Source organism: Dromiciops gliroides, chromosome 5 (genome assembly GCF_019393635.1).
Source record: "Dromiciops gliroides isolate mDroGli1 chromosome 5, mDroGli1.pri, whole genome shotgun sequence".
Taxonomy (NCBI): Eukaryota; Metazoa; Chordata; class Mammalia; order Microbiotheria; family Microbiotheriidae; genus Dromiciops; species Dromiciops gliroides.
In genome coordinates this window covers 239,487,451-239,505,234 of record NC_057865.1, presented here as the reverse complement: position 1 = coordinate 239,505,234, position 17,784 = coordinate 239,487,451, and the positions used below count along the sequence as shown (strand labels likewise).

At 42.3% G+C, this 17,784-nt stretch overlaps 1 protein-coding gene across 2 annotated transcripts in view; it reads left to right on the top strand.

Moving 5' to 3' along the window:
• Window positions 1–342: 342 nt before the first annotated feature.
• The window catches only part of MDM1 (Mdm1 nuclear protein), a 45,019-nt gene continuing 27,577 nt past the window's right edge, over window positions 343–17,784 (top strand). Inside the window, exons 1-5 of one of the 2 annotated variants that reach the window (XM_043964995.1) lie at window positions 343–507; window positions 3,556–3,670; window positions 7,619–7,995; window positions 9,080–9,220; window positions 13,912–14,076. In XM_043964995.1, coding sequence (XP_043820930.1) covers window positions 490–507; window positions 3,556–3,670; window positions 7,619–7,995; window positions 9,080–9,220; window positions 13,912–14,076 — 816 coding nt within the window. In that variant the 5' untranslated portion in view covers window positions 343–489. The remainder of the gene's footprint in view (window positions 508–3,555; window positions 3,671–7,618; window positions 7,996–9,079; window positions 9,221–13,911; window positions 14,077–17,784) is intronic. The other variant, XM_043964996.1, reaches the window with a different exon arrangement.

The following is a 17,784-nucleotide window of genomic DNA, read 5'->3' as shown; positions in this document are numbered from 1 at the left end:
ATAGTTTTTTTTTGGGTTCGGGTTGGGGCTTTAAGGATAAGATCCCTCATGACCCCCGGTCGGTCGCCTTAGAAGGAGACCTATTAGAACTTTCGCGGGAACCCAGCTCCCCTGGTAGCTCCGCCCACCGGACGGAGCGCGGGCGGGTCCCCAAGCCCCATCGCGGGATCGACATTGGAGCTCCGGATTTGGGAAGGCAGCAAGGCGGGAGCAGCGGCCCAGTCTGAGCCTCCATTGGTCGAACGCCGGCGGCCCAAGCGGGAGGCTCCACTCGGTAATTGGCTTAGCGACCTCGGAGAAGGCGGGACACGGCCGCGTTTTAAGGGCGGGCCAGGCTGCAGTGCGCCGGCGCGTCGCTGGGGACGCCGGACCGAGACTCCTAACCCGGGGCACGAACCGTGTCGCCCCGCCCACGGGAGTCTTTGTCCCGTTAACTGTCCGGTGGTGGAGAGAGGGCTGCGGCCCGGAGGCGGTGGCGGCGGCGGAGACATGCCCGTACGCTTCAAGGTGAGCTTCGGGGGCCGGGGTCGGGGCGCGTTGGGCCGGCCGGGGAGCCTCGGGCGCCACCGCTCCATTTTACAGGCGAGGAAACTGAGGCCCGGAGGCGGGAACGGACGAGTCCTCGATGATGCAACCGGCTGGTGACGGAGCCAGGGAAGGGACCCGGGTGTCCGGTCTGTGCGGTCCTCCGCTTCCCCTCCCCTCCGCGCTCGGCCTTCTCCTAAGGAGGCAGAGTTGTCTCCTCAGCCGCTGAAACTTCTATAGGAAGATTCTTTAGAGTGAGGGGGTGTGTGTGTGTGTGTGTGTCGGGGTCGAGGGAGGGGGGAGGAGGGAGAGAGAAAGTGGAGAAAACATGCAAGAAAAAGAGATCGAGGTGTGCCTACACAGACTGTCCCAAAGCAGCAGTTTGAGCCAGTTTAAAACTGCACTCAGACTTTTGGGACACCTTGGGACAGTAATTAAAATAATAACAGTAACAACACAAAAACAACTTTGTTGTTGTCAAGTCGTGTCAGACTTCCTGGAAGAGACTGAAGCGGTTTGCCATTTCTTTCTCTAGCTCATTTTACAGATAAGGAAACTGAGGCTAACAAGGTGAAGTGACTTGTCCAGGGTCATATAGTAAGTGTCTGAAGCAGGATTTGAACTCATGAAGATGAGTCTTCCTGACTCCAGGCCCAGTTCTGTATCCTTTGCACTACCTAGCTGTGGGAATAATAATAGTTAAATTTATATCCTGCTTTATGGTTTGCAAAGAACTTTACATATTATCTCAATTTAATAATAATAGTAATATAATAGCAGCCAACACTTATAAGTGTTACACACACACACACACACACACACACACACACACACACACACCCACACCCCCACACACTTATATAGCTCTTACAATGTGGCAGGCACTATGCTAAGTGGTTTGCAATGATCTCATTTGATCCTCATGACATCCCTGGAAAGTACCTGCTATTATTAGCCCCTTTTTACAGTTGGGGAAACTGAGGCATAGGGGAAATAAACTGACTTTTCTAAGGGTTCAATTGCTAATGAGTGTCTGAGGCAGGATTCTAAGAAGACTGAGGTCTTCCCAACACAAAGTAAAGTACTCTCTGTGCACTGTGCCAGCTGGCTTTATTTGTGTCTGGACACATATATAAATGTGCATATACAGTCATATGTACATATATGTATATATTGTCTCCCAAATCTTAGTGCAGTCTTCTGTGCACTGTCACCTAGATGTCTTTGTGTATACACACACACACACACATATGCACAGAGAGTAGCCTGTGTGCGGTGCCACCTTACTGTATTTGTGTGTATATTTTTATATGACATGTACATATGTAAACATGTGGACACATACACATATATAATGGGCGTGCCCAAAGTCTTAATGCAATCTTTATGCAGGGTACCTATATTTGTGTGTACATATGTGTATGTGTGTGTCCCCAGAATCTTAGTGCAATCTTCCATGCACTGTGCTTCCTAATTGTATTACTTGTAATATATAAAATATATGTGTATTTCTATAGAGAGAATATGTCCCAGAAATCTTAGTGTAGTTTAAAGCTTTTTTAAAAAAGTAGTTCAATAGTTAGTAAAACTTAGGGGGCAGCTAGGTGGCACAGTGGATAAAACATTGGCCCTGGATTCAGGAGGACCTGAGTTCAAATCCAGCCTCAGACACTTGACACTTACTAGCTGTGTGACCCTGGGCAAGTCACTTAATCCTCGTTTGCTCCGCAAAACAAAAACCCTTATGATTTGCACCAGGGCTTTTGGGACACCTTCCCTGTACATGTACATGTTGGCAGTGTATATGTGTAAAGTGCTTTGTAAATTTTAAAAGCACCATATAAATTCTAGCTATTATCATAGTTATCGTTTGATATCTCACTTGGTAAAATCGGGTTCTGTCATTGACTTAGCTGAAGTAAATGCTTGCCAAAACTTTTGAAATAGGCAGGCTCAGCTGCCTGGTTTGTTGGAGGTGGTGCTGCATCTGGCCTCAGAGGTCCTAGATTCTAATACTTGCTCTGCCACTTAAATGCATGACTTTGGCAACCCCCTTCACATCTCTAGGCCTCCCTCTGCTCATCTGTAAAATGAGACTGGAGCAAGTAGTCCAAGCCTCTGGTCTTTTCAGTCTCTAAACCTGTGATCCTCTGCATTTTCATTCTTTTCAGAAAGGGAGATCCAGAGAGAACACCATCTTTTCTCATGCATGTTAGAGTTTGGGTAAAGTGCCAGACTAGCTCTAGGGATCATTGCTCTTTAAAACACAACTGAATGGGGGCAGCTAGGTGGCGTAGTGGATAAAACACCAGCCCTGGATTCAGGAGTACCTGAGTTCAAATCCAGTCTCAGACACTTACTAGCTGTGTGACCCTGGGCAAGTCACTGAACCCCCCTAGCCCCACCAAAAACAACAACAACAAAAAAACCCCAAACAAACAAAAAACACAACTGAAAATGAAAAAATGACTGGCTTACCACTCGGTCTGATAGGGTATCTTATCCTTCTGCTTGGGGAAGTGTGTCCTTATCGTTCTAAATCTTTGCTATACCGCACATGTATTCCATACACGGAGACTGTCATCCAGTGGACACTTTAACAAGTATTGATTAATTCAGTTCAACAAGCTCCTACCATGTGCAAGGCACTCTAGATTCAGAGAAAAAAAGATAAATAGTGCCTACCCTCAAGGACCTTACTTTCTATGGAGGGATGTACATGTAAACAGAAAAGTAAAATGAAGATAATCTGAGGGGTTGAGTAAGCAGAGGACTCAAGAAAGGCCTCCCACAGAAGAATTTGTACCACAACCAAACCTTGAAGTAGTAAGTGAAAGTGGTCTTATAGTAGTGATAACCTACGATGAAGGAATGCATTTCAGTTATCTGATTGTCAAAGGTAGAGCTTTTGTATTTGATTTCTAATTTGGAGATTTGAAATTTTTTTTAAAGGTTCAAAAATATTACTTAATGGTGTTTATTTACAGAGGCTCTGATTGTATCGATCCTATACATCTTTGTGTTTTACAGGGTCTGAGTGAATACCAGAGAAATTTTATGTGGAAAAAATCACATCTCTCAGAGTTAACTAATTCTCCAGAAAGTCAAAAAAGTCCATGGGCTGGACTTCGATCAGATCAAATAGGTAAGTTTTCAAAGTTGATGGCTATTATAAATTGTCCTGATTTTTTTTTTCTTACTGGGCACAATCATATTGCAGTTCAGCTTTGCGTTTTATAAATTGTGTGGTCTTCTCAGAATTCAAATGGTTGTCCTGGTTGATATGTGAACTTGACATATTTGATGTTAACTTTAATTACATTGGGGGCAGCTAGGTGTTGCAGTGGATAGAGCACTGGCCCTGGAGTCGGGAGGACCTGAGTTCAAATGACACCTCAGACACTTACTAGCTATGTGACCCTGAGCAAGTCACTTAAGTCCAATTGCCTTAAACAACCAATGCCATCTCCAGTCATCCTGATGTATATCTTGACACTTGACCCAGATGGCACAGCCCTACCTCACTTAAATCCAATTAACTGCAAGTCATGACATCATGTCCTCTTGGAGAATGAAGGACAAACAACAACAAAACAACAATAAATTACCTCATAAACATCAGAATACTCTGCTCCGTATAGGAGCTTGTGAATCTCCACAGTGCAGAAGCAAATGGCTCATTTTTACTTGCACTCCAGCCAGTGTTTTGTGTAATTCTTGCCAGTTGCCTGTCAGATGACATGGCCACACAAGAAGCTGTGAAGTTAAGGCTTTAGAGAACAGAGTTGAGCCCGGGCTTTGGTGAAGGGTCTGCTGTGCTTCTTCCCCCCCAGCTCCTCAGACCCCACCCCTGCTCCTGAGGGTCAGCTTTCTTCTTACTCTTCACCCCTTCCCTAAGTCAGATGAGACCTTCCCATGTTGGGAGAGGAACAGGCATGGGAGGTGAGTTTCCTATGTGGTAGCTTGGGAAAACATGCTTCAGGCTGTGTCTTATTGGATGACCTTGGTCCTAGGGCAACAGAGCAGGAGCTGAGGAAATGGAGAGCTTTAACAGATTAAATCAGAGAGGATTTCTGGGATCAAATGGGGGAAGGGGAGAATAGCACCCATGGCACTCACCAGGAGCAGTCAGGCTTTTGTTCTCCTGGCAGTGTTGAGAGTGGCTGACCTGCTCAAAAAGAGGTGCTTCCAAAGCTGTGCGCTTTCTTTGGTGCTGAACGCCAAGGACAACTCCTCCATGCCCTGTGAGATTGGCTGAGCAGCTGTGGCCAGCCTTTTGGAATTTAGGTTGGGACTCTCAATGATGAGACACACACTTCTTTCTAGTGCCAGAACTTCACGCCTTTTCTTCTTGGTAGGATCTGCTAGAGCTTGTTCTACCAGCAAACTTTTAAGCCCTCAGGTTCCTATGGATGTCATGGTGAGACGTCAGTGTATGACTGATACCTGTCAGACAGACTGCTTAAAGTCTTTGGTAAATAATCACCCCCCTCAAAATCTCTTACAAATGCAGACTTTAGTTGGGGGTGGCCAGGGGAAACACTATGCCTTTATGTTGAATTAGTTTGGTCAGATTTGCTTCTTAAATGGAGGTGATACCAATTAGATTTTTGGTGGAAGGGTAAGGGGGGAGACAGGTAGAGGAGAGTGTAAAGAGGGGACATAATTTGGGGTGGTGGTGACATTGTGGGAGGGGATATTATAATGAGAGGGAGCTTGGACAGTGTGAGGACCTTAGAGGCCTGGAATCGTTAAGAATCTCAAAAGTTTGGAGAAAGGGAGGTAAGAAAATGCCAAATAGAAATTCCAAGACATGTTTCTGGGGCTCTCTGTCCTTACCATTTCCTTTTTTGCTTGTTCCCTTCTTAATCTTCTCTTTTTCCAGGGGCAACTAGGTGGTGCAGTGGATAAAGCACCAGTCCTGGATTCAGGAGGACCTGAGTTCAAATCTGGCCTCAGACACTTGACACTTACTAGCTGTGTGACCCTGGGCAAGTCACTTACCCCAGTTACCTCACACACACACACACAAAAAAAAAATCTTCCCTGTTTCCAGAGATTCCATGATGTTAGGTGGTAAGAGCAAACTCTCCTTTCTCTGCATGTTGCCTGATGACACTTGGGAAAGCTCCTTCTCTGACCTCACTCAGAAACACAAAGAACGCTGAGGTGCCTCTACCCCTCTTAGGATTTAGTGCTGGGAGGCACCTTAGGAATCATGTAGTCTGTGTCCTTCCTTTTACAGATGAGGAAAGGAACCAGTGACATGCCCAAGGTCACAGAGGTGGTAAAGTGCAAATCCCCCATTCCCATGGGGGTCCCAGTCCTCTTTCTTTTACACCACCCTGGGCTCTGGAGAAACAAAAGATGTGCAGAGACACTACGGGTCTGGCATCATATTTTATATGGTCACTTAGCAGGACTAACAGATACTACCCAGACCAACTCTACCTTTCTCTCCACCATCGGGTGTCTGTCCTCTCTTCTTTCACTTTCTGATGACTTGAAAACAGAGGATTTGGAATTAAATCTTCATTTAATCCCTATGCCAGTTTCCCCAACTATAAAATGAAGGGGCTGGATCAGCCTAGTACAGCCTGTAGGGTCCCTTCAAACTCTACATTTAGGATCTGTGAACTTCTCCAAGTAGTAACATTTTCTTTATAGCTAAAGAGCTCCCCCCACCCCCAAATTTGGACAATTTTGATTTAGGTTGTGACTAAGATTCCCAGTCTACACATTCTATTGGCCTAAAAAAGAAAGTTTGCTCTATTAAAAGAGATTCGTCAGACAGAAGTCACTGCAATATTGTCATCTGGTTAAGATCTTTCTTTTCTTAGTCCTCAGGAAATCAAAGCTAATGTAGACTTTCTTTGGGGATTCTCTTCTCATCTTGGAATTTTCACTGTCCTCCAAGTAGTCTGCATAAGAAAACCAGAGCTGGTTGTTTATATTAAGAGAAACTGGCAGTGGTAACATGTTCTTATTGCTTTGCCAAGTGTCTGATGTCGTGACCTATGTGCCTGTCACAACTGACTGCAACAGCATGACCCTAATTTGTTGTCTTTTTTTCTGAGAACGCTTCGAGGACTTGAATTTCTTCCAGTGTCAGATGACTTAAAAAATATGTAAAAAACCACAAAAATAACCCCCTTCCCAAATAACCCCCTAAAACAAGCAAAAAACCCGGATTAAATAAAGTTTACAGTGAACATACCCAGCAAACATCTGTATGATGCAATTAAATACTGTGTCTATTACTGTGACATGAACTCAAACGATATTATAATAAATACAAGTGTTCTAGAGGGCTGGGGTGGATAGAGAAGGGGTAGGCAAAGGTCTTAATTCATGGGATAGGGGAGACAAGATGGGGGAAGTGAAAGGAGAGGGAAAATCAATTAATTTTTTCTTCTTAATTCCTTGTATGTAAATATATTTGTAAAGAACAAAAAGAAGAAGAGGAGATGGGGTGGTAGGAGAAGGGGAGGAATGGGGACTTGTAGGACCCCTCCATGCTACCCCTCAAGAATGAAAGAAATGCTTTGGGGGCCAGCATGGGGGAAAAGGGGTTTCCAAAAGAGGAGGGAGAGGATTGGAGGGAGAGGGAGGCAGAGAGGAGAGGAGCCACCCAGAGAAAGAGAGGGGAAAGGTGGCAAAGAAAACTCCAGACTGAGTCCAGTGCTTGTGTGTGTGTAGGACTTAAATTTCTTATTTTTTTTCTTTTTTTAAAATCTGTCAGCACTTTTTTATTGTAACAAAGAATTGGAAACAGAGTTGATGCTCACTGTTTGGGAAATGGTTAAACAAATTTGGCACCTATAAAATGGAATATTAGTGTGGTAATTAACATTATGAACTCAATGATTACAGAGAATCATGGAAAAACTTACATGAATTAATGCAAAGTGAACTTAAATTTTTTAGGATAGGTTTTATTTTGCAAAATCCTTATTTAGTTTTCCTAAAGACTCTTTAAAATTCAAGGAAGCTGATGCATTTCCATATACAAATTTGTATCTTTATAACATTAGAATCACCATTTTAACATTAGACCCACCTAAGTTTTCTTATTATCAACTCTGTTTTATAGGAATCACAAAAGAACCGAATTTTATCTCAAAGAAAAGAGTTCCTTATTATGACCCAGAAATTCCCAAATACCTGGAGTGGAAGGCAGAAGATGCCTCTGAGAATGATTTGGTTGTATTCCCAGAACCTGAAGTTCCAGAAATGCCCAAATTGCGGGAAACCAAAGAAAAAGGTGACCTGAATGAAGAAAGAATTGTAACCCCTGAGGCCCCTAGAGTGCCCAAGAGGGTTCGCTCTCACTCTGCTCACTCTCGAGTTGAAGAAGCTGGTGACCCTGTGGATAACACTAAAGAAGCGATTTCGGATCTGACACCAATGGATAGGAATGCAGAAGCACAAAAGTCTACCCGAGGTCTTTCAGAAAATGTCCCTAACGCGGTAAGAATTTTTCTGCTTCTTAGTAGCTAGAGCAGTGCTGGCATACATCCCTAAAACTCTTTAGTGTGTTGTGTATGTTGTTTGTGTTATGTTGTGTGTTTTGTGTATGGTGTGTGAATGTTGTGTATGTATGTTGTGTGTGGTGTGCATTGTGTGTGTTATATGTTGTGTGTTGTTGCCCACTGATGCTCTCCTCAGGAGTTACACCTGCAAGGATTGGTAGTAAAAGCTGGGGTTTGGCTTAGTTAGAGATCATTTCTAAACCTTGACTCTTGATTATCCACATAAACTTGGGAAACAGTGTCAGTGATACAAAGCAGTGGATCATCTGCCTCCGGATTTTATTCACTGCATATCAGGATCTGAATCCTGAGAGAGAGATCAAATGAAGCCAGAAGAGGAGTCAGAGCCTCTCTTCATGGGTGGTGAATTCAGATACTTTGGTCTGTCCTTTAAGGGTTGACCTCTCAATAGCCCCCTTTCAATTTCTTATCATGGACCAACAGGAAAGCAAACAGAATCTTGATTGACAAAAATCCTAAGAGGAAGGAGGAGAGGCCTGGCGGCATCTCCCAAGTATCATTGCCAGCCTTGCTTTCTCATGCCAGGGCCAGCTTGTTGTCACGGACATAAGGGGTTTGGAGCAGCACTTGTAGGGCTATCACTATCTCCTGCCTTCCTTTGCCTGTTCGAGTTCTCCTTCCCAGCTCATGTCTGCAACTTATTGGGACAGCCGAAGAGCACTAAATTGTGTTAGAGAAGAACCTGCAGCCCCTCAGAGAAAGCAGACAAGGAGAAGGGATTCAAGAAAGGTGATGGGGAAGCCTGGTGGGCAGGGGACAGTGTCCATGGTAGTGACTGAGTAAATCATGACAACTGCTGCGTAGCTTGTGGATAAGAGAGTTGATCATAATGAAACGTAGTATAATGTTTAAAATGTCATCCTTAAATGGATTGCAACTGTTTAGATTTGAAAATCTTAATAGCTTTAAGGAGGGAAATTAAGATTTGGTTTAAATGGCAATTACATCAATGATGGAAATTTAAAAAACTTGGATAAAACATTTAAAACTTTTCTTTTAAGCATTTGGACAGGATTCTACGGAGGAAAGCAGGATTGCCTGTTGTTGCTCCCATATATAATTCCCTCAGAAATTCTGAATATCAAAGACAATTTGTATGGAAGACCCCAAAGGAGAACTCCCCAGTTCTTGCGGCCGATCAGGTAGCTTGAAGGATGGGTTGACAGTATTCGGTAACTTTTTACAATGTAGGAATGCATGTTAACATGGGACCAAGACCCTAAAGAAACTGTACCGAAATAGAAAAGAAGTAGAATCTAGGAAAGTGAAAATTTTCCTCAAAATCTGCTTTAAATTGCTGAGTTTGGTTCCTTGTTATTACTTCAAATTTTCCCAGACTTAATTTCCTTTTTCTTCTTTTCTTTGTAAGTATACTCACACCTCATATTCATTTTTTCCTGCACGCTCTTGTATCTTCAAAACCCCAAGAATAAGGGGTGGAATGAAATGCTATTAGTTGTACCAAGAGTAGTCATCTTGTAAGTTATAGCTATTGTGGAGTTATTAGCTTGTTATTTTAGTCATGAATGTTCAGCACAAAAAATTTAACTCACATATGGCTTTTCAGAACTGATAACAGGCATACCTTTGCTTTTTAAAAAACCTACTTACAGAAGTTCTGAGAGATTAAATCTGCTGACAAGATTAGAAATCTTATTTGAGACTTAGAAAATGAAAACTTTGCACCTCTTTGGTTTCTTTGGTTTTTAGGTGAATTGTTTGAGTTCCTTAAACCAAAGATGAACTTGTTATAAATCAGGAGGTTACTTCAGTAGACTTGTGTGCAGACAAAAGAATTGGGTTAAGTCAATGTTGTTTCCTTAGAATGAACAAAATGAGTCATTACCATTGTCTTAAGTATTAGTTTCATCCCTTTCATTGGAGAAGGATCTAAAGGACTCAGATTTGGTATTTCATTTGAAGCCATATCAGTTTCTGAATCCTGTGTATATATTGGAGAACTGTGTGAAGGAAGTGAACTTGTAAATAAGTTCTATTATTCCAAAAGCCTGTTCTCTGAAAAGTTGCTTCATGCAAGTTTATAAGGTAACTGTGCCACCTTTAGTTAAGAAATCCCTGAGGTTATAAAATGCCAAATCAATACAGTCTAGACTTAGATTCTGACTTGATCAAGAAAGAGTAAGTACAAATAAATAGTAAAATCTCCATTTTTATACATTGAGGTTCATACCTTCTATGCTTGTTTTTTCATATTAGAAACTTAAAATTTATAGTAAAAAGGCAAGTCAGACCCTAATATTTGCAAAGAGGGTATTAGAGGAAAAAGATAGAAATGTGAAAAAAGTTTTTCCTTGCCTAATATAAGTTGTTTAAGATTAAAAATTAAATTATAATAAATATTCAAGCTTTCAAAAACAAGTATTTTTCCTTATTGATTGTAGTGAACAAATTCCTAGTTTAATAAATACTTTTTCAGTGTTTAAAATAGTGTTGTAGGAAATGTCTTCCAAAGGGCCTTTCCAGCTTGAAACTGCCGGGATTGGATGACCTTGGTTGGTATTCATCACAACTCCGCGTCATTAGCTGGTTTGACCCCATGTCAGATGATGAATAGATTGTGTTTGGTTGGCATTTCTATTTCCTGTCTAGTAGTCCGTTTCTTTTGTTCTTGTCTTCAGAAGGAGCTAGCACACTGTAGTTCAGTTTAACAGATGTTTGTTAAGATTCCTGTAGTTGTCAGAGTCTATATTCCGTGCTAGGGATACAAAGGCAAAATGTTTGGAGATAGGATGGATTCACTACAGGCCAGGGAAGGTTTTGTGGAGATGCTTGGCACCTCAGTTGATCTATATCCTATGTGAGAGCTTGTGAAAAGGAAAGAGCTAGGGTGAGAGGAGTAATGTTAAGCTCCATGGAACAGTTTGTAGACCAATTTGACTTGAAGGTAGAGTATAAGAAGGGGAGGTGTTGGGAGTAAGCTGGGGAGGAAGTGGCATAAAGAAACAAACAAACTTGGAAGGGCAGGTTGGAGTCAGATTGTGAAGCACTTTAAATACCAGCTCCAGTTTGCGTTATTCCAGAGGCAGTAGGGAGCCACTGAAGACTTTTGAGCACAGGAGTGGCACAATTAGACTTATTTTGGCAACTACTTTGAGGATGGCTTGAAAGGAGAGGCTAGAAGCCAGGAGACTAATTGGAAGGTTCTTGTAATAGTCTGGGCATGAGCTGATGGGGTCCTAAATTAGGTGGCTGGCCAGTGAGTAGGAAGAAGAGATTGGATGTGAAAGATGTAGAAACAATCATAAGACTTGGCAAATGATTGGATCCAGGAGGTAGGAGCAAGGGAAAATCAGGATGATTCCAAAAGTGATGGGGTGATTAGTAGGTGGTGGTATCCTCAAGTAGAAGTAGAGAATTTAGGAAGAAGGTCGGTTTTGGGAAAATCAGTCACTCCATAAGAGCTTATTAAGGGCCTGTGCTAGGAGCTGTTGGATACAGAGACTTCCTGCCTTTGGGAGTTCATATTCTACCAGAGAGCTGTATAAAACATGATCTTTATAGTTGTTGCTGCTGTCATTTGGTCATTTCAGTTGTGTCCAACTCTGTGACCTCATTTGAGGTTTTCTTGGCAGAGACTATGGTTTGTAATTTCCTTCTCCAGTTTATCGTGAAGTCAGAGTGACTTGCCCAGGATCACACAGCTAGAAAGTATCTGAGGCCTAATATGAACTCAGGCCTTCCTGACTTCAGGCCCAATGCTTGATCCACTTGCCACCCAACTGCCCTAATTTTGTTGTTGTTTAGTTTGTGACCCCATTTGGGGGTTTTCTTGGCAAGGATACTGAAGCGGTTTGCCATTTCTTTCTCCAGCTCCTACAGATGAGGAAACTGAGGCAAACAGGGTTAAGTGACTCGCCCAGGGTCACATTACTAGTGTATGAGGCCAGATTTGAACTCAGGTCTTCTTGACTCCAGGCCTAGTACTCTATGCACTGTGCTACCTTGTTTTCCATTAAAACATGGTTACGGATGAGTAAAGGATATGTTTCTGTGTATGTATATGTGTGTACAGGTGATTTCTGGTAGGGCACTAACAACCGGGGAAAGCTGCTTAAAGGAGGTGGCTATCACACTTCACTGTTCCAGGATGAGGAGGGAAAGCATTTCAAGCATGGGGGTAGCATAGGCCAAGGCTCAGAGACAGGAGATGAGTGAGCAGGCTGGTTTACTGCAGGGCAGAATGACTGAGGGGGCGATAGTCTGGGGCCAGATTAGGAAGGGCTTTCAGTGCCAGGCTGAGGAGTCTGTATTTTGTCCCAGGGAGTCACCCCTGTGCTTCAGGAATGTCACTGGCAGCCATGCGGAGGGTGGAGTGGAGAGAGGGAAGGACAGAGCCAGGGAAAATCAGGAGCCTCCTGCAGTGATCCAGGAACGAGATGAATAGGGTCCAGTCTTGGGTAGTGGTGGTGTGAGTGGGGAGAAGGGCATGGATTTAATAGCTACTGAAGGGGCAGCTAGGTGGTGCAGTGGATAAAGCAGTGGATAAATTCAGGTGGACCTGAATTCAAATCCGACCTCAGATACTTGACACTTATGAGCTGTGTGACCTTGGGCAAGTCACTTAACCCTCATTGCCCCCAGGGTCGGGGGGGAGCTACTGAGGAGGGAGAACTGACAAACCTTTGCTGGGGGGACGGGGAGAGTGGAGAATTGCTCCTAAGTTGTGAGCCTTGATGAAAAGACGCTGAGTTCTAATTTGGGCGTTTTGAGTTTGAGATGCCAACAGTTCATTAAGTCTAGGTGGAGATGTCCAGAATCAGTCAAGTAATAAGGAATTATTAAGCGCTGGTTATATGTCAAAAGGCAGTTTTTGATGAGGCTTGGAGAGATTAGGGCTGAAGTAAGGGAGTGAAGAGTAGAAGGCTCAGGTTAGAAATGTGGAGGATACAAGCTGAAAAGGTGGGAGATGGATGACAGTACAGCAACAGAGGCTGGGAAGAGACAGACAGGTAGGATAAATAGGAGCGAGTAGTGTCATGGAAACCGAGGGAAAAGAGTCTGAAAGGGGTTTGAACATGTCAAAGGCTGCAGAAAAGTAGAAAAGGTTGAGAAGTGAGAAAAGACCAAGAGAGATACAGGCAACCATGGAGACATAGGCTTTAGTCGAGGGGTGCAGTAAGAAGCCAGCTTGTACAGGGTTGAGAAGTAAGTAGGAGGGGAGAAGTAGATTGGGGGTGGGGAGTGTGGGATTATAGACGGTCCTTTTTAGGAATTGGCCTGAAAAAAGTAATTGGATCTGTCAGTTAAGAGGTTGTTGGTAATTTTGGATAGAGGTAGGACCTCCCCCACCCCCCACTCCATCCACCTCTTCTTCATTTGGGAAGAAAAGAGCAAACAAATATATATTATATTTTAGCATTATGGTGATGTGCTAACAGCCCTTAACAGTAATTATAATTTAAAGCATTAGTCTGAGAACAGAACAGATGCATTAACACATGCTGATCTTTGGGTATTAGCTTCTTGGCGTGTGAATGGCAGTATAATGGACAACAGGTGCAGCTTTGTGTGCTGTAACTTAATCTCTTATCTGTGTGGTGTAGTGAAAAGTGTGCTAGATTCTGAGTCAGGAGACCTCGGTCCAGTTCCTGGCCCTGCCTTTAACTAGTTGAATAACCTTAGACAAGTTATATTGCTTCTCTGGTCCTCACTTTTCTCATGTTTAAAATTAAAAGGGTAGGATGATTTATCTCTCTGTGTCCTTCTAGCCATAACATTCTGTCATTTTTTTATTGTTTATTATTAGAGATCTAATTTTTGCATGGTTGACCCTTGAAAATAGGAAAAGTAACTTTGATTTTCTCATTTTAAGGTTTTTTTTAGTAAAAATAAATCTGTTCCACCATTCAAAGTTGATGTAACTATCCCTGAAACAGAATACAAGAGGAATTTCAAAGGTTTATCTCCAAACAAAGAGAGAAGACATAAGCATGATTTGAAAGAGAATGAAAATCCCGATATTGACTCCCCTGAGAAGGTATTTATCATTTCTTATCCTTTTTAACTCCCATTTTCTTATATCTTATTCTTATTGGATATATGATGGCTTAGTCTATTGGAAAAATAGTAAATCATAGCTTTCTAGGAGGACAGACAGAATTTAAATAAAGAATAAAAAATATGGTTATAGGAATTGTTGTCCCATTTAGAGCAGAGGTGTAGCAGACAGGATCTCATCCAGTGTAATGCATATGCATTGCTTCAGTATTTTCTTTGGAATATCAGCAATATTAATTACGTCTTAGCAAAGCTTCTCTTCTTTGTACTAAATTCATAATTGATGAAAGTTAAAGTGCTCTGAAACTCAAAAATATAACTGAGCATTTTATAAGTGTTTTAACCCTTTTAAATGTCAATAGTATTTGAATGTGAGCAAGGGCTAACCTTAAAGAAATCGTTTAACTACTTTGAGCTTCTGTTAACACAGTAGTAAAATAAAGTTGAACTCGATGACCCCTGATGTCACTTCTAGCATGACTTCAAGGACCTTGTCATAAGGATTGTCTGCTAAGAGGTAATGAGCTTGCCATCTGAAAGATGTTTCTAGGGATAAACAATCCACATCAAGGCATAAAAAACAAGGGTTCACAGCAGTTGGCTGCATCCTAGAACACGAGCTTGTACTGGGGGTTTTAGATTGAAAACTATTGAAAAGTAGGGACTGTGTTGTTGGCTCGTATTTATGTCACAAGGTTTACCAGTGCCTGGTGTAGAGTATGTGCTTAATGTGTGTCCTCGGAAAAATGTTATTTTAACCCCCAAAGAGCAAAATGTTGAGCATCATGTCGAGATCCTTGGAAATTAAAAAAAAAAAAAACCACAAACCAAAACCCAAAACCATTCTTAGAAAAACATGAAACATCTCTACCTGAAATACTGTGTAAACTGTAACTTTCATCAACCTCAGAAAGCTATAAAAGAAAGAGAAAAGATATAGGGAGAGACAGGTAAACTTATTATTGTTGTCATTGTTATAATAATTATCATGATTTGGATGGATCAGCCTTTGCTCCTCCTTTGGATTAGAGAAATGTTGCTATTTGAGAACAAAGTGGGCCTCCTACCCACAGAATTAGAGTTGGAAGGAATGTTACAGCTCATCTTGGCCAGTCTTCATCGCCTTATTTGGCTTATGATACTGAAACCCAGAAACGACCATGGAAGAGCTAAGGGCTCTCTGGCTTGCGAGGGCATGTGATGGAGTCCGGAATTCAGGAATGTGGTCTGTCGTTAACATGACTTGCTTTCCATGTCCTGAGTTACTGGAATGGTGGCAGGCTCCCTTTTAAAACTTGAATGAGGCAAATCTGTAGCAAATGAAAGGAAATATCAACATTATGGAGGTAATAAAAGGTGTAGACCGCCTCATCCCAAGAAGTGGTCCGGTGCTTTACCCTTGTCCCGGGAAAAAACTTCATCCTTTCCTACCTTTGTACTTTGCTTTTGCCGTTCTCCCTGCTGGGAATGCCTTCCATCTCATCTCTTTTCTAATTACTGTCTATTGTCAAGCTCGCTACTGTCTAGCTCAAATCATAGGTCATCGGATTTAGGTCTGTAAGTGAACTCAGATTACCTGGTCCAACCCTCTTATCTCACAGATCAGGAAGCCTAGTTTTGCATAGTTGAAGTGACATGTCCTAGATCCTTTCTTCTCATAAGATCCTTCTGACCCATCCTATCCTGAAGTGTTTTTTACCTTCCTTTGAGCTCCTATAATACTTATTGGTAACATATGGGAATTAATTAGCCATCATAGCTATTCTATGTTTATCTTAAAATGTTATTTAAATGGCTGTTGTCTTAGAATAGCCATTTATTAATTTTAATGATTGAAATTATGTATTTCAATAGCCATTTATTACTATTATTAATAATAACAAATTGAAATAGTGATTTAAAGCTTATAAGGTAGCTCTTCATAACAATCTTATAGCTATAAGGAAAAAAGTAGAATTTTCATTGTATAGATAAGAAACTGAGAATCCAAAAAATTAAGTCATTTATCCATGTTCACACAACCAGTAAATAAACATTCCATCTCTGTTTGCTGAAATCCTTTTCCTTCAGTGCCTAAATTCAGTAGGTGTTGGGACCCATTGCCCTAAAGCACTATGCAAGGCACAGTGGGGAAGATACAAAGATAACACACTTTCCCTTACTCTCATAGAATTTAGTCTGGCTGGGCTGGACTGGGGATACAACCCTCTTAAACTTCAGTAAATCTGTGATGTCATCCATGCCTTCTTTTCGCTTGTGATTCTTCTCCATGTCTTCCCGTAAATCCTCCTCAGGGTGCTGCAGGCTGCCTCTAGGTCTTTTACAATGCTTTGTTTGCCAGTATAGCAGTGAGGCCATTGGTTGATCTGTTATCCCTTGTGTAACTAGTCCCTCTCCTTTTCTAATTATCCATTTCTTGCATTCAAGTAATGTTCTCTCAACACGTGAGTCTCCATTGTCTCCATTGTCCAGGCTCTTCATCCTCATGGGCGTACAACAGATACATGCTAGAAAAGAATCTAATAAGACAAGTAAAAAGTGCTTGATGAGGTTGAAGGAAGGGAAGGTAGTTGGGGAATCAGGGAAGGCCTTATGGAGGGTACTATATTTGAACTGAATTTCATTGTTTTTCATTTTTTGGTGAGGCAATTGGGGTTAAGTGACTTGCCCAGGGTCACACAGCTAGTAAGTGTCAAGTGTCTGAGGCCAGATTTGAACTCAGGTCCTCCTGACTCCAGGGCTGGTGCTCTATCCACTGTGCCACCTAGCAGCCCCTGAACTGAATTTCAAACTTGGGAAAGGGCAGGGCCATTGAGGGCCAAGGGAATAGTCACGGCACCTGTGTCCCAGTGTGCCCTTGTCATTCCACATTCTTGTACCTTTGCAAAGGTTGTTTCCTCTCCCTGAAATGTATCTCCTTTTTACTTCCATCTCTTAGTTCCTAGCTTCCTGTAAGACTCAGCTCAGGAACCCTCTTCTATGTGAAGAAGCTTGTCTTGATTCTTTTCTCCTGGTCCCTAGACTGACATTTTTAGTGCTTTCTTCCTCTACAGATTTTCTTGTATTCACTTGTCTGTGTTAGATAACCTGTTCTCTAAGTCCCTAAGTTGTGCTGTAAGTACTGACTTGTATTTGGAGCTTCCTCACTGGGAGCTCACAAGTTTGGCCCTCAAAAATCTCTAAACCCTTATCCATGCACTAGCCAGCCATATCCCTTTAGTAACTTTACTCAGGTAAAACACATTTATCAAGTGCATGCCAAGAGCTGTGTTAGGTGATGGGAATGATAAAGGCAAAAATGAAACCTTTTCAAAGGAGACTTTGATGAATGTAAGTTAACACAAGGTAATTTCTGGGAGGCCCAGGGGTGGGGGTGGCCCATTTGGCTCTAGTTGCTTAGGGGTCAGGAAGGGCTTCTGTCACAAGGAGGTTGTGTTGGGGCTGAACTTTTCAGGCATGGTGGACCACCTAGGCAAAGGCACAGTGAGGACAAGGAGCAGCAAGAAAGCCAATAACTGAATGAAAAGGAGTGATATATACTCAGCCTGGAAAGGCAGTGTGGAGCCAGCTTGGATAAAGTGCCAGGCTTGGAGTCAGAAAGACCTGACTTCAGATGTGCCCTCAGACACTACCTGTCTGACCCTGGACAAGTCACTTTACCTCAGTTTACTCATCTATAAAATGAGCT